At 35.4% G+C, this 23519-nt stretch overlaps 1 protein-coding gene across 2 annotated transcripts in view; it reads left to right on the top strand.

The window, feature by feature from the left end:
• LOC129254681 (lissencephaly-1 homolog) overlaps window positions 1–21569 on the top strand; it is a 36344-nt gene extending 14775 nt beyond the window's left edge. The window contains exons 4-12 of one of the 2 annotated variants that reach the window (XM_064111417.1): window positions 989–1270; window positions 2280–2376; window positions 5566–5740; window positions 8826–8922; window positions 9521–9652; window positions 10902–10925; window positions 13264–13362; window positions 14063–14219; window positions 14911–21569. In XM_064111417.1, coding sequence (XP_063967487.1) covers window positions 989–1270; window positions 2280–2376; window positions 5566–5740; window positions 8826–8922; window positions 9521–9652; window positions 10902–10925; window positions 13264–13362; window positions 14063–14219; window positions 14911–14984 — 1137 coding nt within the window. In that variant the 3' untranslated portion in view covers window positions 14985–21569. The remainder of the gene's footprint in view (window positions 1–988; window positions 1271–2279; window positions 2377–5565; window positions 5741–8825; window positions 8923–9520; window positions 9653–10901; window positions 10926–13263; window positions 13363–14062; window positions 14220–14910) is intronic. The other variant, XM_064111420.1, reaches the window with a different exon arrangement.
• The last annotated feature ends 1950 nt before the right edge of the window (window positions 21570–23519 follow it).

The raw sequence follows: 23519 nt of genomic DNA, 5'->3' as shown, positions 1-23519 counted from the left end.
ATTGTATGAAATATTATATTTTATAATTTTCTCCTCATTGTCAAGTGAAACAAAGATTAATTCCTCCCTGAACAAGGCCTGCTAAATATGTGGAATTAGCATTGTTTAATACTATATGGTTCAGTCAAGTTGGTCCTAATTGTCAAATCTGTGAAAAATGAAATATTGTATAATTCAAACAATAAAAAACAAAGAAATACCGGTAGTGAGGGACATCGATTGTCTAATTTGCATGTCACTGAGTTGTACATTTAACTGTTTTGTGAAAAGCGAAACTTTATTTGTCATAACTTTCTCATTTTACTTCCGATTTTGATGGAATTTTCAGCATTATACTAGTTTGATTTTTCTTTTTTATCAAAATCAACATTTTTCTGGGGGTGGACTTGACCATTAAAGTCATGCACAATTTTGTGGTCCCAATAGGCAGAGTCAACTGTTTCAGTATTTCAAAATTCAAATTTGTTAATTTTCCAAAATATCACAAAGTAATTAAAGCAGGATTTAAACATATGACCTTTGAAAATGCTCTTTCATGTAAGAATATTACACACAACATGTATGCACTTGTGTACATTATAGGCAGGAAGTTGTTTATCTATTAAGTTTATACATACATGTACATGTACTTGTCCGTTTATGTGTAAGTGGTTATTTTAATACATGTACTGTAGGTAGCAGGTCATGAAACCAACATTAATGGGTACTGTATCTACGTCATCTTATTTGTAATACCATGTAGCACTTAGCAAAAAATAATTCCCAATTCATGCTATGAAGTTTAAATTAGACCGATGTACATTTAATGTTAATATATTGATAGCTGAGAAAATGAAACATTTTCTGTCATCACATACTTTATCAAGTCTAAATTTGATATTTCTTCATAATTATTTTTTTTAAAGTATTTGTTGTAATGTTTATTTCAAGATGAACAATATTGCTTGGATATCTTGATATTTGATATCATTTCCCATCTATCACACAGTCTGACGAATTGGAACGAAAATACAATGGTCTCTTGGAGAAGAAATGGACTTCGGTTATCAGATTACAAAAGAAAGTTATGGACTTAGAAATGAAACTTAACGAGGCAGAAAGAGAATTCAGTTCAGGCGGTCCTAACAGGGAGAAGCGGTCACCAACAGAATGGATACCTAGACCCCCGGAGAAGTACGCACTAACCGGTCATCGTAGCCCTATTACTAGAGTCATCTTTCATCCCGTCTATAATGTCATGGTGTCATCGTCAGAAGACGCCACCATCAAAGTAAGCTGCTTGTCTATTGAGCCAGGGCCCTGTTGTATTTATAAATCTTACTTTTCCAATGGTAACTCTCATGTAATCTTTGATTTTGATTGACTGTTGAGCATTGTCGACATGCGTACATGTAGGATGGCAAAGTTACTTGGAAAATGCATAATCCAATAACCCACCAGATATGATGATAACAAATGGTAATAATTTGATTGTATAGCTCATCTTTCTCAAAGAAAGTCTTGTTTAGGATGAATTAATGTTTAAACAGTTTAATGAACATACAATGTAGGGAGATTTGGATGGTGGTACCATACATATTTCGTGTATCATAAAATGCAACTAAAAGTCACATGTAAGCACCTCCCCATCTATATTATGGTATGTGATGTGGATTCCACAAAATGCAATTTTTATTGCTTTACCTGTGCAAATATTATATATCTGATTAGAGAACAGTGGGGTTCCCAGAACTGATGTTCACAACGGCTTTATATTCAGAAGAACTCAAAGGTCGAGAATGCCAGGTGTTCTCTGATCTATCCTGATCAGAAAATATCAGGTTTGCTTCCAGTGTGAAAGCATATTGCTTTCTCAACCCAGCAAGTAGTTGGGCATAGGCAACGTAATCTGCTGAGCTAGGGATTTTGAATTGTGCGCCTCACCTGCTAATTACACCATACTGCGCATGCTTGTAACTTTGAGAACTTACCCTGAAAGGATCTGCTTTGGGTCAGTATCAATGCAAAAATGATTATCGGATCTTTTGGGGCCTGATCAAGTTGTCGTAAATTACATGTATTCTGGTGATCAAGTTGGTCTAAATGGGCTTTTTGAGTCTTTCATATCCATAGTTGACAGTGTTGTCGCTTTAAACCAATATTGAATTTAAAAGAAAACAAAGGAATTTGAAGAGTTCTGTATTTAAGTTTTCCTGTATGACCTGATGAACTTGTGAGAGGAATAGGGGAAGGGGCTTTTGGCATGGTCATTATGATTTCTTCCATTGTGTTCTGTACAGGTCTGGGATTATGAGTCCGGAGATTTTGAACGTACACTAAAAGGTCACACAGACTCAGTTCAAGATATATGTTTCGATCACGCAGGCAAGATGTTAGGTAAGTAACCCAAAACTGAGGTGAAGTGAAATTAGAACATGTTAGAACCTACATGTAGATCTAGAATTGAGTGACGGATGCTTTTGTTAATGGATGACAAACCATCTGCACATGCGTGAACTCAAGTTCCATAGGTCATCCAGTTTCTATTACTGTTTTCAGGTTGAATCATTGTTGTGCTGGAAACAACATGACACTGATCTAATTCCTCATGCAATGCTTTTCAGTACGTCCTCATCCTAAAAATCAAAACAATTTGTTTGCAGAATAGAAATACTTGTTTCGCCCGACAGTATACCATTTTATCATCATAGAAACCCCTTTCATTCAAATCGAATGATACAGCCTTTCTGATGAACAGAATGTTTGATAGAAAGTCTTTCACTGTTCCAAGTAATTTGATGATTTCTAAATCTAATACAGGTAACTCTGCCTTAGTCGACCTTCCATAAGTTGAATAATCGCCAAAGTTGAAGCAATTTTTTTGGACCAGATTAATCAAAAATTGTTTTACACCTCTTTTGTCTGAGTTGAACAGATATTTCTGGTCCCAAGAGATTTGACCTGGGCAGAGTTACCTGTATTACTTGTGTTCCATTGGCCTGGCATTGTTTCATACCCAACTTTTCTTTTCCATTCCCTCATCTGTACGTTTTGGTTCAATAGCTCCCTCTTCATAATGTACATTGAGAACTGAAACAGTTTGCCATATCATTCACAAGGTACATTCTTGTGAAAGCTCTATTATTTATGTATGTACAATAGGAAGATTATAGGAGGATTATCTATTTGCTCTGTTCTCATTTTCATTGTTCAATACTGGAAAACTAATGTGAACTTGTCCTTGGCCTAAGTAACATTCTGACACAATTCCAAAGCTGAATATTCATTGCGATTGTATAATAAAGCAAAGGCCTGTTCACATTTTTAACCAGCAAAGATATAATGTTTGTTCCTTATCACATGAGAATTTTGCTGAAGTTATAGATGCAGGGTGTTCAATTTTGCAGTACTTACCCCCTTCCTATTTTCAAACTTGAAATTGTAGAATATACATTTTAAAGCTGTATTATCAAATATATCTAAATTCATAATATTTACTATCATTTTGAGATTGCCAGTCTGCCTTATTTATCTATTGAATACATAAAGCTCAAATGATGCATTACATGTAAGTCCATATCTCATTTGATACTTGTATCTTTTAATACACAATATTAAGTAATAATATTTGCATCCAATTAAGCCGGCTGTCACACATTGACTGCATTGTGTGATGGTGGTATAGTGGTGCATAGAGCAATCTTTCGGACTTCTTCCTCTTGTGCCCTAGCTTTTCCAATAGTAGAGGTGCAATGATATGTCAGATACAGAAACATATTGCTGGGATATATTAAAATATTTCCTGTTCATACACATTCATCGTATAATTATAAATAAAGGGGAAATTTACCCTGACGAAAAGCAAATTGTGACAATAGCGTTAAAAATATTGGTGAACATTTGAGGAAAATCCATGAAAGAATTAAAAAAAATTTAGAATTTGAATTCTTTGATTTGTGAGGTCATATGCGAGCAGCTTTCTCACAAATCGTACAGTACGTGGTAAAAATTCAATAAAATTTCATTATCTCTGAAAATTAAAAGTGGTTTTTATTGTACCTTCAATAAATCAGAAGACATCATTTCATACAGCTCCTGGGAAAAAAGTCCAACCCCCAAAATTGGGAAATTATGCATTTTATATATAGGGCAACTGCTCGTATAAAATATTTCAATTTCTAAAACTTTCTTAATCTTTGATGGATTTTCCTCAGAATTTCACCAATGTTTTCCATCACTTTCTTCTGCTATTTTTACCATAAACTTTCTGTCAGGGTGAACTTCCCCATTAATTACCTGGATGAAGGGAAGCAAATGAAGATTATTGTCTTGTAAAAGTCCCAAGAGTGTGATTTGTCTAGTGTATGTTCGCTGGCATTCTTTTGCCAAACTGTGCTGTGATTGGGTCATTTTAAGGCTCATACTGGTGACAAACTTCTATTAATGTGTTAATTGTCATTTTCACATTTGGTGATGTAGCTGCATTTTTGCAAGGACTTTTTGTTTAATGCTACACACATATTGGAGGAATTGTAGTTTGAGAATGATAGCTTTCATTTGGACTACAGTATTTTGTTGAAGCTCACATGTATTCAGAATTTTTTTCTTACCCATATCAAAAAGCAAAGTGGAATATACAGTATATACAGTACAGTCCGACCTCTCTTATCCGGACACGTTGGGACCAGCACCAATCCGGATAAGGGATTTATCCGGATCTGGGAGACCCAATATTAAATACATGCAGCTGCCTCCGCAATAGAAGCTGCACGTAGTCTATTTAGTGGGCATACACAGACAGTATTCACTGTAGTGTCAGTGCAAATTATCGGCGGTATTTTTACGGAAATAAAATCGATTGGTGGCCAAAACTGTTGGATAATTTACCTGCTCAAATGATTGAGGAATAAATCGAGCATACTTCGAAAGAAAGAGAATGAATGACTCGATGAAACTAAGTTTTACAATAAGATCATCGCGGCGGCTATCGCAGCTTCGCAATGTCAGCCATTGTTACACTGACTGTAGGCTTAAACATGATAGATGGCGCTGTCCATATTGAGGCCTAGCGTTAGCTAGCGAGACATGTGTTGTTTTTCCCGGGAAACAAAAAGAGAACGTGATGAAATGTTTACATTGCGCCCCATTTTCCTGGAAAATTATCCTGCCTTAGAAGTTCTTTCGGTGATTTGGGCGAGATATTTTCATGAAAAATAATGTTGTTTTAGGTAGACTATATTGAAAAATATATGTAATCAAAGGGAGTTTGCGTATAGGATTGAGTTAAGATTGCCATCTCAATTTACTCACGTACTAGATTGAATTAAAAAAAAAAATCTCGGCAAATGTGCGTCCGGATAATAGAGAGATCCGGATAAGGGGAGGCCGGATAAGAGAGGTCGGACTGTATATATATATTAATTGAAGGGTGAATGTAGATTGTATATTACTTTGTATTTTGAGTGCATCTTTGTCAATTTCAGTTTGTAATACAATGGTAATATATATGATTTTAGCAATGGATAGCTAAATGAGAATGATATAGTGTCAAATGAAAAGTCAATTTGTTGTTCTATTTCCGTCTAGCTTCCTGCTCGGCTGATATGACGATCAAGTTGTGGGATTTCTCCACCTTTGAATGTATGAAGACCCTCCGCGGCCATGACCATAACGTCTCCTCGGTTAGTTTCCTTGCAACAGGAGATCACCTAGTCTCATCCTCCAGGGATAAAACCATCAAACAGTGGGAGGTATCCACTGGGTAAGTTATGAGTAAAGAGAAATCAGTTTTATTTTTAGGGGCTATCTTTTTTTCCACATTGGTGCGATTGCCAAGTTTTGGGGCTATTTGTTTCATGTTAAGGCTACATTTCAGGGGAAACAGCAGTTATGCAGTAAAAGAAAATATCATTATTCTGCCATAGTTAGAATAATGATTTTCTAAGTAATCTTGAATATATTTTGTGACAGGTCTTGGGGCGATTCTAGAAAGAATGGTCGCCCCAGAGCATGCATTTTCTGGGAATGTTAGGGGCGATTTGGGCTGTCGTGAGGGCGAAATTGCCCGTCGCCCACATGTATTTCCTATTCTGTGATGAATGGTGGTGATGATGAAAATGGTTGTGATGATGATGGTGGTGGTGATGTTTGTGATGTTGATTACGTCAAGTTTGATTATAAGCTTGACAGCTATGATGTTGATGGCAGTGATAATGATGAGGAGAATGGCGATATTTATGACGATGGTGATATATTATATGATGATATGAATGGTTATGTTTGTAGATGATGATCATGATGATGATTAGAGCAATATAAAAATGATACTTAATGAGAAGACAGAAGGTTAACTATCTCTCACAAGCCCACTATGAAAATATGTCTTCAATTAAAAAAAAATATTTCTCTTTCCTGAATGACAATAGGTGCTCTGCACTATTAGTGCCATTAAAACCATTGCTATTCTAGAGTTTGGGAAAAAAATTGCCATTGAACTTTGTTCAAATGGTTCTCTAGCTTTCAAGTTATTGCCTGAAGTGTGCGAGTTGTTTTTAATTATAAGAATTATCCAAGTATACTTGATGGACAGTTGAAAACGTGTATCTCCTTAAAACATTGGCATTGAACTTGCAATGACATGTGATGCATTCAGAACAAGCATGCTTTTTTTTCAAGTTTCCTTTTATTTCCATTTCATAAAAAATTGCAGATATTATTAAGTAAAACAGTGAAAAAAAATATTTAAAAAATAATCTTGGAGAAAAGATATGCAAGATGCAATTTTTGATTGTGTCAGGTGTGCTAGGTCCCGTAACACAAAGGTTAGCAATTAATCATATGCTTGATTTTTACGATTGATTGTACATTGTAGCCAATATAATCAATCGCAGAAAAAATGTTTTACGATCATTGCTAAGCTTTGGGCCCCTGGTGTATCTTGCATAGCCAAGTACTTTGTCAGTTTTTCTCCCAGAGACTAGGCACATGTTAGTCTTGGAGTGGAAAAGTGCAACACTCACTGTTGTATTGCATTGCCATGGTAACAATAAATCAGGGAATCTCTTGCTTTATAGTGAGCTGTCTCCTCATTTTTGCCTAATGAAACTCGGTGCACACATAGATTTTAGAGGGAAGACATGCAAAAAAAAAATGTCTGTATGTTATTGTTTTTTTTGTTTTTTTGTTCATCGGTATAGTTTATTTTCTTAAGTATGGGTGGTATTATTCACCTACAGTGATGTCCTGAAATTACATGTAATATAATATTCCACCAATGTCTGTGATTTCTTCACCATTTACACTTGTAAGCATGAGGAATCAATGCAGAAATCAGCAAAATAAGCATGACATTCAAGCTATTTGTGGGTCTTTTCCAGTCAATAGTAATACATTATCACACAGGTGCTTATCTGTGTTGGGGATTTTTTTCAATCAAATCATTTTTCAGCTTAGATTTCATGATTTCACAAAGTTTAGTTTTTGTAACTGTAGATCCAGTGATATAGTGACAATCATGACCTAAGTTAGTGACTTCAGAATATGGGCCAATGACTCAGTCATGCGGGAGGGATCTCCTGCTTTTCTACTGGAGTACACCTATTTAGACATTAAAAAAAAACAGCTTTCAAACCAAATTGGTTTGTACTGAACTCACTCTTTTTTGTTTTATTTAATTTTGAACATTCTTTAAGCAGCTACAAAATTTTACTGTTTATATTTACTCAAGTGAAATGATTTTCCCATGGTTTAATGCTACACATCCTTTTCGTATTCATTCCTAGTCACAACAGACAGGTTATTAGACAATTCCGAAATATGATCATGTAGTTAGGTTAATATGTACACTCGTTTTACTTCCTGTCTGTGAGATTAGAAATGACTTGAAAACCATGTCTGCTCAATCTGCTGCTTGAGGTGTAGCATTAATATACTAGTGCAATGAATTGCTAATGAGGAAATGAATGATGGATTCTTGCCAAATTATTGTCTGCAGGAAAGTAGCTTTCAATATTCTTATATTTATTCATCCTTTTGAATTAGTTTATGAGAAAAATATCCCTGTATAGTGGATTAGAAAGATTTATTACTGTTAAGTTGAATAATTTGTCTTCTCTATTAATGGACAAAAGTGTAGAGTTTTGTTTTTCCCCTCCACACCATTTTTCAAGTAATTCTTATCTTTTTTATGTTCATTATTACCCACAGTAATGATATAATGATAAAAGAAACATTTCCATGCACGATAATGATCATTATAGTAACATTAAAATTTATATAGCTTCACCATCAGTCTTAGTATGACTATTCTGAGACACTGGAATTAGAGCTGAAGAAATGACCAAAATGGGAAATAAAGAATTAATGATGTGTGCATTTGTCCGTGTGTGGGTACATGTCATCAACTATCTCTTTAACATTTGTTTATTTGACAAAAAAGGTGTCACCAAGGATTTAACCCTAAAAAGACTGGGGGAAAATTCAGCCCCCCTCTTATGATCCCGGCAATAAGATCGCTACGAAAACAGCATGGGGGGGGGGGTCGCAAATTTGGTATCAAAAGTTGTACATGACTTTAAAATAAAAAGGTCAGCAAGTGGCACAGTCAAAAAAATTTGCGCAGCAGATTTATCATACAAAATGTTGTGGGGGAGCCTCCCCCCCCCAGTCTTATTAGGGTTTAAACTTTTTTTTAATGTTTGAAGTAAAAGCCTTTTGAATTGTCACTCATACCTTTTATAGCCAAATATGAAAATGTACCTTATCTGTACCATCATTTTGATTTATGCATCTATGGGCAATGCTTTTTACTCTTTAAATTTAACATGTTACATATTTTGTCTTTCTAGATACTGTGTGAAGACATTCACTGGACATAGAGAGTGGGTTCGTATGGTTAGGCCAAGTCCAGATGGATCTCTACTGGCTTCTGCTTCTAATGATCAGGTAAAGCTGTTTGATATCTTCTCATGTAAGATAAAGTGACCACATTTTGGGGTATGGCCCAGCAATGTTGATGCTATTGAGCCCTGAAAGAATCTCCCATTCAATGTTTTAGAAAATGAATGTAATCCCTGTATTGGCGACATCGATCACCTTTTTTTTTCAAAAAAAAAAAGGTTCCTTACTACTCCTCCATGTGTATTTATCATGATGATGTCCGTTGAGATATACATGTATCAAAATTCAAGAATTCATTAAAGCAAAGGGTAATTCATGTGTGGGTGTAGGTGTTAGTGTTTTGAGTGTGAATCGGGCTGCCTGACCTTGTTCCAACACTGAAGAGAATTTAGAAAAATGACACCATTCCTCATTCCTTTCACATATTTTTTAATAGTAATCTCAGCACCAGTGTCATTTCAAGTTTAGTGCTGTCGCTGGTGTAAAAAAATGACCAAACTCCAACATCAGCTGTCAACACCAAACTTAAAATCACCCGCTAATCCACATGATTGCCTACTTTATGTTGCATCCCATGCCCTGGTGATGTTTGATACATATTGCTATAATTATGATCATTCTTTTTTTTTTCTTTCTATTGCAGACCCTACGTGTTTGGGTGGTAGCTACCAAGGAATGTAAACTAGAACTGAGGGAGCATGACCATGTGGTGGAGTGTGTAGCTTGGGCTCCGGAATCGGCATACCCCACCCTAAATGAACTTAAAGGAGTAGAGGTGTGTATGACTCTTGACACATAGAGTGGAGTGAGGGATAGTGTAGGGAAAGGGAGGGGTGACTGAGAAAAGGTAAACTACAGCTGAGAGAGCATGACCATATAGTGTGTGTAGCTTGGGCTCCGGAATCGGCATACTCCACCCTGAATGAACTTAAAGGAGTAGAGGTGTGTATGACTCTTGACACATAGAGTTGAGTGAGGAATAGGGTAAGAAAAGGGAAGGGAAGGGGTCTCAGGAAAGGTTAACTACAGCTGAGTGATCATGACCATATAGAATGTGTAGCCAAAATCGGCATTCCCCACCCTAATTGTAGTTTCCAAAGTTAAAGGTATATGACTCATTTGACATTTCTGGAGGGGAGGATGGGGAGGAACAATATGGGAGAGGAGAGAGTCTTGGGAATGTAAACTAAAGCTGGCAGAATATGATCAGAAAACACAATAGGAGATAGGAAAATGCAAAAGGTAAGAATTAGAAGAGATTCCAATACTCCTATGTGCAGTTACATGACAGTTGCTTTTACTGACAAATAGCCACTCATTGAGAATTCCAGGGAAATCCTTTGTTTTGATTGGCTGAGAAGTATTGATTACTATGGTAACAATGAATGAAAACTTTGTCAGTGATGAATGCTGAAAATCTATCAAAAAATAGCAGAGTATGGAATAATCTAATGTTTTGTTTTGGGGGAAAATTCCATGTAATATAAATCCAATTAATTCTTACTGTTTAATTGTTCATATAGACTGAAAACCAAATGCTCATAGAATCATGGATTTAATGATTTCTATAATGATAATTGAATACACAGTTAATATATGTTTCAGTTTCTGAGGACTAATGATATTTTAAATCACATGAAATATGGGTTAGCTGCTTGCGTGTGACATAACAAAATTAAAACTTGTAATTTTGCTATCTGTTGATGGATTTTTGCCAAACCTACATGTTGCTTTATTTTACTGAAACCAACTAGACACCAGGGTGTCCATTCTCTTCAAATTGCTGCTCCATGTATCTTTCATTAGAGCTATAAGCTAATGGATTTTGAAAATAAATCTTCACATTTTTCCAAGCAAAAGATTTCTTTAACCATTAACAGAAGTAATAAAGTTAGTAATAAAAGCTTTTTATTTCCACAATGCTTTTAAGCTCTAGTATTAAGATCATTTTTTTTTCAATTGAAAGCCAAGATCATATTAATTCAAGAAACATTTGTTCTTTCCTCTTTATCTGGTGATGACAGCTGAACAACTATGATGGTCTTGAGGTAGATAATGGTTCAGGGGACCGTTTATTGGAGTGTCTTGTTATTGATTTTCACTGACAAAATTCGGCCAATGAGATGCAAGAATTTCTTTTGCTGGCAACAGTTGTCAGTGAAAAGTCTTTGACCAGTCACTTTGTGAAACCATCCCCTGGTTTACAGCATTGTCTCCTTTTGTTTCTGTGTAGCATTTGACCTTGCATGACAATTGCATCATGAACGTTTGAAGCATGTGACCTGTGCGTGATGTCACGAGGAATCTTCTCCCAAATTAAAATCATTTTTATATGTGTGTATGGAGTACTGGAGTGTGATGCCATCAATGTTATTCCTGTGCATTTTAGCATTTACCGTGACCATACTTTGTTGAGCATGATGAAAAAATCTCAACGCACCAACATTGAGACATGAATCAGTTTATGGTGGCCCAATGTATGACCAAATTAATACCCATTAGGCCCTGTTGAAATTGCACTGGTTCCTAACTTTTTGGGACCAGGCCAACTTTCGCTGATTTCAATGGGGCTAACAAAGCTGCCAACTTATATGTTTTAACGATATTTAGTATGTTTTTCATAATCAAAAGTAACAAAATATGATTTTTATTGCAAAATATGTTTTTTGTTAAATTTGATTGGCATGCTTCATATGTGTAATTTATCAATTTTTTTACGATTTTTTTTTTCTTCAGAATATGATTTTAATTATGGACCAGTATGTTTATTGGTCAACAGAGGTTGGCAGCTCTGGGCTAAGTAGTTATTCATATGGCCACATCTTGGGTCCCCATGGACTGATTCCCACCAAAATTTGGTTATGGATGGATTTCATCATGCTCCACTGAGATATTGTATAAGATCACTGACATGACATAAAAAAGAACAAATAAGTGATATCATCGCTTTGGTATGCTATTGGTTTGTTTTTGTTACAATGATGTACCCTGTCTTGGTCAAATACCCAAAGATTCAAGCAGAATTTTGTTTATATACTTTGTTTCCCCATCCCTACTGTGAAAACCAAACAATCACTTTCCCTCAGAGATCTAAAGTAGTAAAAATCCGAAGTACTGGTTCCATCATTTTGCCTATTTTTTTATTTTTTTCTGAGTGACACCAAGATTATCAAACATGTTTGAGTAATTTTGATTAAATGAGGAATAATACTTTGCAAAGGGTTATAGATAAATAAAGTTTAGAGATACTTTAAGGTTTGTAGAGCTGGAGAGAGAGAATGACATGCAGGAAGATACATACATGTGCATTCTTTGTAATTAAACCACTTCTTCACTTAATACCCAGTTCATACCCTGCTTATGTACGATTGTGCATTGAATATTTCACACCTTGCCACTTCTTATGATTATTTGTAGAGCTCTATATTATATGAAGTTCAAGAAGATCAACTGCAACCCTTACAAATTAAGTGATGAAATTATAAAGTATGATATGGAGATATATAATTTTTCTTGTACTTGTATTATGAATAACCAAGCTTTTGATCATCACACTTATTTTATCATTATTTTCCAAACATCCATGTGCACCCCTCCTTAGTGTCATAGCCTCTTCTTGTGCGATAAGTTGATTTGTAATTGTGGATTGAGGAGTACATGTACATGTATGTTATGCATAAAACATTGAGATGGCAATTTTTTCTTCTTTGACGCACATATGCTGTTCATGTAATTATTCAAAGAATGTACTCAATTAGGACCCTGATGCATTATCCTTGCTATCAAACTGTTATTTGCATAGTAACAATGCTCAACAGCCAAACAAAGTGTCCTTTTGAGAGTTTTCATTGGTTTGCAAGTTTATGTAATAGTTTAGGCAACAGGAATTAGATGCGCTGAACTGTGCTCTTTATTTTGATGCTATCATGCACTCAAGTGAAAAGGTGTCCAGAAAAGACAGTATGTTATTTTACTATGAAGTTAAGAAACTTAACTAGCTTCATTTGTTATCCCCCTGTGCAGTGCATTTGCATGAATGCTCTTGCAACATTTTGTGGGTTTGAACCATTATTTGAGGTCAACAAATTAAAAATATTATATTTTTTGCAGAAAATCAAAGTTGCACTCTTAGGCATTTCTGTCTTACAGGAATAAATTAATAATTTTTCAGATATATTTTTGGCAATCTGTGGAAAAGTTTGAAAAGTTTACACTCAATTTTTGTGAAATACGTTTTACACTGTCATCTCAACATAAAACTGTCCGGATGATTGCCAACAATGTGTAGAGCATTGCTATCCCTAGTCTTGCATGGTTTGTTTGGAATGCGATCATAAGTAAAGGATTTGCTTTACTGATCGAGTTTGATTGTCAATACCTTTGCAGAAGAAAGGAGTTCGCTCTACACCATTCCTTGTGTCTGGCTCACGTGATAAGGCTATTAAGATCTGGGATGTCAGCGCTGGAGGTTGCATCATGACTTTGGTACGTACAAGGCCCTGTTTGATGGCACCTTGTCTTTCACAAACGCTAGAATTCTATGACAGATTTGCTAGCAGCCAATCAAATAACACAATTCACTAGCTTAGATGCCATACACCACATTCACTTTGAACAGCAGCAAGACCTGGACATTTCTTGTTGTTCATAGGTCCTTGCACATGATGAAGCATTTTCATCATATATTGTTATATACCTTCTAGAATCATAAATGCTACTATTCACATTTATACCACAATATTTGTAAAGAAATCAAATGTTTATAACATACCGGTAAAAAAAAAACCAAATGTGTAAAGTGTCCTTCAATTTCCCTTTTCAATAAAGATTGGATCACTCATGTTTTATGTAAGTATAAGACTTATAATGCATGTATTCCTATGGTAGAAGGTGGTTTTGTGCTTGAGCTCCTTGTAGTTCAGTCTCCCTTAAAAAAGATATTTATTGATGACACCTTCACATTTACTGATAAAAGAATTCTATGTGATGGAATAAAGATTTGATATATAACAAACATGAAATAAAGTTTTAAAAAAATAATTGTTGACGTCAACATCAATGGTAGAAAGAGAGAACAATTAAAAATGTTTCAACTAACACATTACATTGATCTGATATGATTTTAATAATATAGAATTTTTTTCACATTTTGCATCCCTTTTCCTATTCCTCTTCATCTCTTTAGACTGGACACGATAACTGGGTGAGAGGAGCTGTGTTTCATCCCGGTGGCAAGTTCATCATTAGTGTGGCTGATGACAAAACATTACGTGTGTGGGACTACAAGAACAAACGCTGTGCAAAGACATTGCCAGCCCATGACCATTTCACCACTACGCTAGGTAAAGCTGAGTTACAGGGTGTATTAAAGTAGCACAAAAGGGAGAAGTCATGGGGGAAGTAGTCCTTGCCCTGCTTAGGTTTGATCCAGGAACAATAAGTGATAAGATTTATTGTTGTAAGTTCCAAATTTTGTGCTGTGATAAGTCAGTCAAACAGCTGAACTTTAAAACCAATTACAAGTAGACTCCCAAATGATTCCCTTAGCCTCCATCAGCTGCATAAATTTGTTTTGTTTCTGAGTTGTCGCTATTTATATTGTTTGATTTGAATGGTATGTTCTACTTTTTATCATGATCATGGAGGGACTTCATTTGTTGGTATAGAGAGCTAGGATTTGGAAAAGGTTTCTGTTGATCTAGTCATTGAGAAATAAGTTTTTCCTCCCCAAAATTAAGATGCAAATTCATATCACCTCTGTTAGTCCTCACAAAATATCCAGTCTGATATACATTAGTATTCTCTACCGTTCTCACAAAAAGACTACTCGTCCCTCTTATCTATAATTTTCTCCCTTGTCAATTCCCACTCATTCAGTTCAATTTCATTTCTCATCAGCTTCTCTTTATCCCCATCTCGACAGTCCTTTTTAGGATTAATCACAAGGTGAACTGTAAACATTGTTTACATTTTCTGTACCAAGATACAAACATTCAAAGACACATCTATTCTGTATTTTGTTCTTGATTTTAGATTTCCATCGGTCCGCCCCATATGTGATAACAGGCAGTGTGGATCTAACCATCAAGGTCTGGGAATGCCGTTGATGATGACTGTTTCGTTGCAAGCTACCCCTTCTCCCACCTCAGTTTATCCTGGATATGCTCTGTAAACACCTTTGTCTTCTTCACTCCTCTTCTCTTACTCCTCAATGATGCAGCATGGCACACCCATCAAGCAACCTCTGATGTTGGATGATCGCTACGGGACACATCTTTGCCGATTCTTCAGTGAGAAGCTGCTGTATGTCAGCGCATGAATGTAATCATATCAAAGCATTTGGAAGCAGCATAAAATGCCTGCAAGAAGGCTAAAACAGCATATGTTTATAATCAAAACAAGGATAAAGCAATTGTAATTCTTTTGACAATTCTCCATTTTTGCAGAATGGACAAGATGCTCTTTTGTTGATACTGCTTCTATAACTTATGCTCTGGTGATTGTTCAAGCAAAAAGGTTGTAAGTGCTCTATTTATAAATGAAAAATTAATGTATCAACAGTGCCAGTCAGGAGATGAGGAAGTGAAGAAAATGATTCTAAGGCATGTTTTATTTTCTCTCAAGATATATTTTTGTTGCAATACTGCTATTCAGGAATATTTTTTGTTCAGCATATGCAGTCAACAATTGGTGAGGTTCTTAGGATACAAGTGTGAATGGAAGAAGGATTTAAGTAATTATTGGAGAGGAGCTTCGTTGTAGGTTTGCTTCTTATGCATCATGTATCTAATGTGGATGAGTTTATGATGTTTTGCAAATTGGCAAGAATATTTGGACTTTACATTATGATATGATATATAAACTATTATGAGCTGCACTCATTATTGTAGTCAAACATTTTTATGTTTATAACTTTTCATTTCACCAGGGGTCTGTATCACAAAGCTTAGCTATTAATCGTAAAGTTGATTTATACACTTGATTGTACATTACGATCAATACAGTAATCAATCAGTCCTGCGATCAATCACTAAGCTTTGTTTTACAGAACCTTTATGTCGTTATGTACATTCTCTAGTGGTCTGCATCGTTCTACAAGTCAAAGTCTCTTTATTTTTATTATGCAGAACTATTGCAGAGCCAATCAATTTGGACAAGATATAGTCGTTAATTAAGGCTTCGTTTGGAAGCTACAGTGTGAATACAAAGATGCTATCATTAATAAATCTAACTTAAAGATTCAGCAGCTCAGCAAATTATTGTGAATTGTGCATTGGTGAATGTTGAGAATTGTAATGCGATATTATTACGCTCAGTCCAATCTAGGTACCATTTGGTTTAATTGATGTATATAGGAAGTAATATTGATAAACTAATTGCTACCAAAATCGCTGTATAAAAAGCACAGAATTCTAAATTGAAAAGGGCCGTCAGTGACCCTTTATAGCCACAGGTACGTGTAGTCTGTGACTTGTAGTATAGCTGTAGAGCTAGTGTAATGTATCGTATGTGTGAATGTAGTCAATGTTTCAATGATGAATATCTCCTCCCTCTTATATAGTAACTATAGATTGTACCCATTGACTGACAGTGTGTGTATATTTATGTCGTTTGGGTGGTGCGCAACCCCAAATCACATACTACTTGCATAATGTTGTACAGATCTATGTGCAGAAAAGATGGTCCATGGTGTGACAAAGAATACACATGGGTGCATATGTAGTGATTTTAATGAAACTGTATTGTAAGGAATTCCCTGAAACACAAAACGCAGTGATTGATCATAAGACATGTTTTTATGATTGATTTCAGTGACCACAATGTGCAATCAATCATGAAAATAAACCATGCAATCACTTGCTCACCTTTGTGTCATCAGGACCCGTGTGAGATATTTATGGCATTCATTGTACACACCTTGCATTATCATTGTTCACCATTTGCATTTATGTGACACCATTCTCATTATACTTCAAGATAAAGTTAATGTGTTTTTGGCAAGCATTATATGGAATCAATTTTGAATGAAACAATGATGGGAGTACATGATGAGATACCAGTAATAACTGGTTATAACACCAATACATGCATTTCCAGAAATCTTTCATTGACATTCAAATATAATTTGGCTTACTGAAATTAAGCAATGAACACATTATCTGCACATTGAAAACCTTAGTAAATTTTTTAATTGAATATTTTAGCCCATTCCCTCTGTGTACATGTGAAAATATTATTGATATACAAATAGATCATATCTGCCTTCATGGTATACGTTGCCTTGCTACATGTTGTAGTAGTTTCAGTAATGTGCATGCAGTCTCTAGCAGGATATAAAGGACACCAATTATAGGGTTTTTTATTTATATTAACAAATACATGTATATTTCTTTTGTATTTGAGACAAAATAGATTTGCATTATGGTCATACGTGATGTTCTGCTTGTTCCGTTCCATATCGCTAAATTTCACATTTTGATTTCAGGTGTCAGCCAGTACTTGCGTCGTCCTTGAAAGTTTGTGAAACGCAATCATGCAACCCCATATTTATGTTTACCTCAACAAAAAAATGTACAACCTGAATTGCATTTATCTTCCCTATTTTGGTCAATTCTAATGTTGTGTTTTGATATAATTGCTGTAAAAAGGAAATCAGAGGAAATATTATTTTTTCATGCACACGATTGAATATACATTTTACAATTTGATTACGCCATAGCTATTGAATGTCGTTAATCGTTGTTCCCTTTAATAGGGTAGACTTAATTTTGTAGATCGAGCAAACTCCACCATCCGCCTTGTGGCTGTCATGTAATAAGCTTATCACCTGTTAACACTTGATTGTATGAGATATTAAAAAAGTAATAATTGATTTTGTTAAATACTTGCATTATTTTCGCCATCGAGGCATTTGATTTACTACAACAATGTCGGTATATATTTTGAGAAATATTTGAAGATATATCTTACTGTGGAAGTCTTAACATATCTGTATCATTGCTGACAAATGTGCATGTCAGTGATGAGAAAATGTGGTGTAGATGATTTTTAAAGCAATGTATGTTCGGGGTTATTAACACAAGCATGGAATTTCATGGAAATACATGCACGTCTTCAGCAGACGACGCAAAACTGGTAAATCCAGCGATGGAGTTTGTGTGGGGAATTTGCAATTTGTATGATAAAATGATATGTAAAAAAAAAGAGGACGAGGGAATTTACTAACATACATACATGTAAATGTTTAAAGTCATGTGTAAATTTTGTGTAATGTCATTTAAAAGCTGCTTTGAAAATTTAGAATAACATTTGATGACTCGAAAGATTGGTTAGCTTGATGGAAAATTAGGTATGTTGTCAAAGTCAATTTTAGACATTGCTCAGTGTGAGAAATGAATTATAATAATGTATAACAAGGCTTGCTATATATGAAGACCACTATATTACACTGAGGAATTGATCCTCTATCTAGGTTGTTATATTAGTCGTGTAAATGGTGCATTTATTATACAGTAAATCTGCTTCAAGAATCAAGCCTCATGGTAGCCATTGGTTTGATATTTTGTTTGAAGTTTGCTTTTCACCCTTAATACAAGCACACAACTCATTTGCTTAATAGAGCACTTGGTAGCATCGTGGAGATATTCAACAAAAAAACAGAGGAGGAAAAATCTGATCCATATCGTATGTCAAAGGTCTTGGGCAACAGTAGAAAAGTGCTAACTGTAGAAATTCATTGATATTGTAAGCCACGCCTCCATAGTTAGTCACACCCCATTGTGGATCCCTTGTTAATGCACTGTACTACTATCCAGCCATGTAGACTTTATGTCATGCAAGTAGTAGAAATTAATAACTATCATTGTTTTTGAGGTGTACATATTTCTACAATCTATACATCTATTTGCCTTGTTTTTCTTTCCAAATAGGTGAAAGATGATGTAGGCTCTTTCATGGCATCAGTTGCTTTTTACATTCAATAGTCAAGAGTTACATATAATAGAAGCACAGAGACGCTATATGATCATCTGAGAAAAAAAAAAAATTGAGCTATACAAGATCGAGGTGGGTTTTCACAAAGAAAGAAAGAAGTCACTCACAATCTCTTTGTGAAAACCCTCTATCATATCTGATCTCGGTTTTGAGGTGTCCATATGTGATGCCACTTTCAGATGGCAATTGGGGTGGATTCGTCAACAATTGTCTTTGTTTCATTACTCAAGTTTGACATGTAATTCTCCCACACAACTTAAATATCATCGATTCCATTTTTGGCAAGTTTTCATTCATTGTTATGAAAGCACTCAAAAGGTTTCTTCATGAACATAATGACAAGATTTAGGGATGGAGGCACTGGAATTACTGTCACCTCTAACTTGGGAACTTGTTAAATACGAGGACAAAGGATAAAAATGGAAATTATATTGCATTGTCTTTACATAATGACCACTGATGTTATTGACAGGAATTCAAAGATATTTGTTTGAAACTTAGGGTCCGTTGCAGAAAGAGTTGCTTTAAAAGCAAGTGAAAAAATAAATCGCAAGTCCCAATGCGCGCTTGGTTGAAAATCAAGTTGCGCATAATTTTTAGAGTTGCGATTGATTGCAACTCTTTCTGCAATGGGTCCCAGAAAGGTGAAAATCAATTCATAATTCTTTAGAATAAATCTGTAATGTACTGTATGTACATTTCTAGTAAGAGGTAACTATTTATCAAAAACTTGTTCGAATGTGGTGCACATGAATTTATTTTTGTTTAGTATAGAGTAGACATGATATGTCTCCATCAGACAAATTTACTGGGTAATGAAAATCAAATATTGTATCTATCTGCATTATATCCATGTAAGCTTTCAGGTGCTTTCTCAGTCAAATGTATCCAGAATCATTATGTCTTCGGCTACTAAATCCTCCCGACTTGACCCGATTCCTACATGGTTTTTGAAAGAAAACATTGTTCATTTATTACCATTGCTCACAAATGTAATCAATCAATCTCTTTCTACAGGTATTTTCCCTGATCAAGCACATTCAGCAATCATCAAACCTTTTTTGAAGAAATCAGGGTTGGACGTAAATGACATCAGTAATTATAGACCGGTCTCAAACTTAACATTTCTAGGTAAACTCATCGAGAAGGCGGCATGTACTCAACTAGCTGATCATATTGAATCTAATAATATTTTTGATCCTCTCCAATCTGCCTATAGGCCAGGTCACAGCACCGAATCAGCTCTGATCAAAGTAAAAAATGATATCATGTTTTCTCTCGACTCAAATAATGTAGTTTTTATGGTGCTGTTAGATTTATCTGCCGCGTTTGACACAATAGATCATAACATTTTCATATCTCGGTTATTCAATAGAATAGGCGTTAGGTCCAAAGTCTTATCCTGGTTCCAATCATACCTGTCTGGATGGACTTCGCAAGTTGATATTGACGGCACATTGTCAAATCCCATAACTCTAGAATTTGGACTCCCTCAGGGGTCAATAGTCGGACCCATAGGCTACTCAATATATACTCTTCCAGTTGGCGACATCATCCGAAATCACTGTATCAATTATCATTTTTATGCTGACGACATACAACTATACGTTTCTTTTGATCCGAAGACTCCTGGAGCTCTCAATAATGCACTGGTTAAACTCCAGAATTGTATATCAGATATAAGACAGTGGATGATAGTGAATAAGCTAAAATTAAATGACAAAAAAACTGAATTTTTTGTTGCGGCCTCTACTTATAACTTGCGCAATCTTCCAAATGTTCAACTTGATGTTGATGGTACACTTTTTAGACCATCAGAAAAAATAAGAAACCTTGGTGTCATATTTGATTCCCGCATGTCAATGTCGTACCATATCTCTCATATCTGTAGCACAGTCACTTTTTATTTAAGGAACATTTCTAGAATCAGAAGGTTCATTGACCAGTCTGCCTGTCACAATGCTGTTCGTTCATTGGTTCTGTCTCGTATTGATTATTGCAATGGGCTCCTTTCTACAATTCCCTCTAATCAATTAATTCGTATTCAACGACTACAAAATTGGGCAGCACGATTAATTTTACAGGTTTCCCGAGATCATCCTTCCCAACCACTCTTTAATTCTCTTCATTGGCTTCCTTTTAAACAGAGAATTACGTTCAAATTACTCTTGATTGTCTACAAAACACTGAATAAACAGGCTCCACAGTATTTAAGTAACTGCTTGAATCTGTATACACCAACTAGAGCACTTAGGTCGGCCAGTGATCACCTTCGCCTCACATATTCATTAACTCGTACATTAGCTGGTGACAGAACTTTTACAGTGTCGGCTTCAAAATCCTGGAACGACCTGCCACTAATAATTAGACAGTCTCCAACATTAGCAATTTTCAAAAAGTCATTAAAAACTCATCTCTTTCGTACTTTGTAGTTTTTAAAATATTACATTTAATTAATTCATTGTAAGCGCTTTGGGCCTAATGGGAAAAGCGCAGTACAAATAATAAGTAATAATAAATAATAAAAAAAAAGCTCTGATAATTTAGCCTGTATGTGTAAAGCAAAGGAGCGCAAGTGTAACTATGTTATGTCTTTTGTGTAAATAATCTTAGAGATCATAAAGATGTCATGTTTAATGAATCAATCGGCCTGTGTTATGCTTCAATATTAAAACAATGTGACATGCTGTGTAACACTATTGCTTCTATTGTAGATAATGTCTTTACTAGTGTGATGAATGATGAAGTGTCTTGTGATCCAATGATCCCTCATTGATGATGGTTCTACAGAACTATGAAAATTTGAGGTAATGCAGTGTGATGCGAAATGATAATACCTCATGTATTCCTCTCAAACTATATCAAGGGATTGTTTCATTGGGTGTAGCCAATTGAAACTAATGAAAGTTGTCAAATTAAATCTGCCAGTTTGTCCAATGACATAATTATGTTGATGAAACCTTGTGACCCCCATATCTATTAAGATCATGCCTTCCAATATGCACATGAACCAAGTTTGAAGTTGGTCCCTCATATACATTTTTTTTAGTTAGAGCAAGTACAAGATATTTCAAAGTCTACTTTGACCTCATGATCCCCAAATCTGATCAGATCATTGTCACTGATATCCTTACTTGGTCTATAATCGAGGTGGGGGCTGCAGCTTCTTATCTTTGCAGTTTATGCTAAATGTAAGAAATACTTCTGATGCTGAATACTACATAAGGTGGCTGAGAAGACCGCCTATACAACACGGTCTTGCGTAAGTTGTTTTCTTTTTATTGACTAATGTCGGGCTGCAGTTTTTAGTATGAAAAAAAATGGCACCTGTTACTGATTGATAAACAGAAAACCAACGAAAGACAAGATTGTATAGGTGATGGCAGTGTAGTCTCCCGCATCAGAGATATATCTGACATTCAGAGCAACAGCAAAGCAGCAGCAGCAGCCTCCACCAAGATTATAGGCTAATCCTTACTTGGGCCAAGTTTGAAGTTGATCTGGGGAGCGTTTCATAAAAGGACTTGTCAGACGTTTTATCCGACAAGTGAAGTCCTATTTTATCCGACAGTTACCATAGTAACATTGCTTATCAGCCAATCAAAATCAAGGAAAGATGTCAGATCTGACAAGTTGTCGGACAAAAATGTTGATGAAATGCTCCCCTGTTCTTCAGTTATCACGAGAACACAGGTGGTTGCTGGAGGCCTAAAGAAGAAATATCATTATGAAAGAAAAGATGGGAGTGGAGATCACAATATTTTTCAACTTCAAAGGATTTTACTCAAAACCTCCTTATTGACAATCAGAATTGACCCATACTTTCACCGACATTTAGATAAAAAAGCAGATATTAACCATACAAGCATATCTCCTTTCACACTCTAATTCTGTCCCATCTATCCTGCATAATGCTCTCTTTGCTAGCTTCCTCTACCTCTCTAACATCAATCTATATTTCTTGCCATTGTATGCCTAACACTTATCTCTCAGTATTTAAAAACTTAACTTGTGCCATTCCAAATTCCCTCTCTCACGTTATCTGTGTAAATATATGCCACGGTCTGGTAAACAGATGGTATTCTGACTTCAATATTCATGACAAAGACACAAGGCCAAATAACTTCTTGAATATCCGTGTATACACACTTTGTCCTTTTCTCATTTCTTAATATTCCTTTAATAGCTTTTCACCGCAGGATTAAAATAAAGTAGCTTTGCATACGCCAAGCCTCATGGAACTATAGAAATCTGTTTCGCTAGGGAGAAATTAAACTGAGAAGTATATAACACATAATTTGCATCATCAGGGTTCCGTAACACAAAGGTTAGCGATTGATTGTACGCTTGATTTTTCACGATTGATTGTACACTAATCAATGCAATCAATCGTAGAAAATTGTTCTACGATCATTGCTAAGCTTTGTGATACGGACCCCTGGTCACAGAAATGTCTTGGGCAAAACACTTGTCTTGAAAAGTGTTATCTAAGCTGACCTAATTTTAATTTTGACCATGAGAATACCATCCATGAAGGTTGTACATGATAAACCTGCAGCATAGCGGAAAAACACAGGTCAAACACAGAATGTCACTTCTATACTTTTTATTTTAATTCATTACAGAGTCGAACAAATCCTCTATTTGTG

The sequence above is a fragment of the Lytechinus pictus genome, chromosome 2 (assembly GCF_037042905.1).
Source record: "Lytechinus pictus isolate F3 Inbred chromosome 2, Lp3.0, whole genome shotgun sequence".
Classification (NCBI taxonomy): domain Eukaryota; kingdom Metazoa; phylum Echinodermata; class Echinoidea; order Temnopleuroida; family Toxopneustidae; genus Lytechinus; species Lytechinus pictus.
The sequence above is the reverse complement of the archived record's forward strand: the minus strand, read 5'-3'. Positions and strand labels throughout refer to the sequence as shown.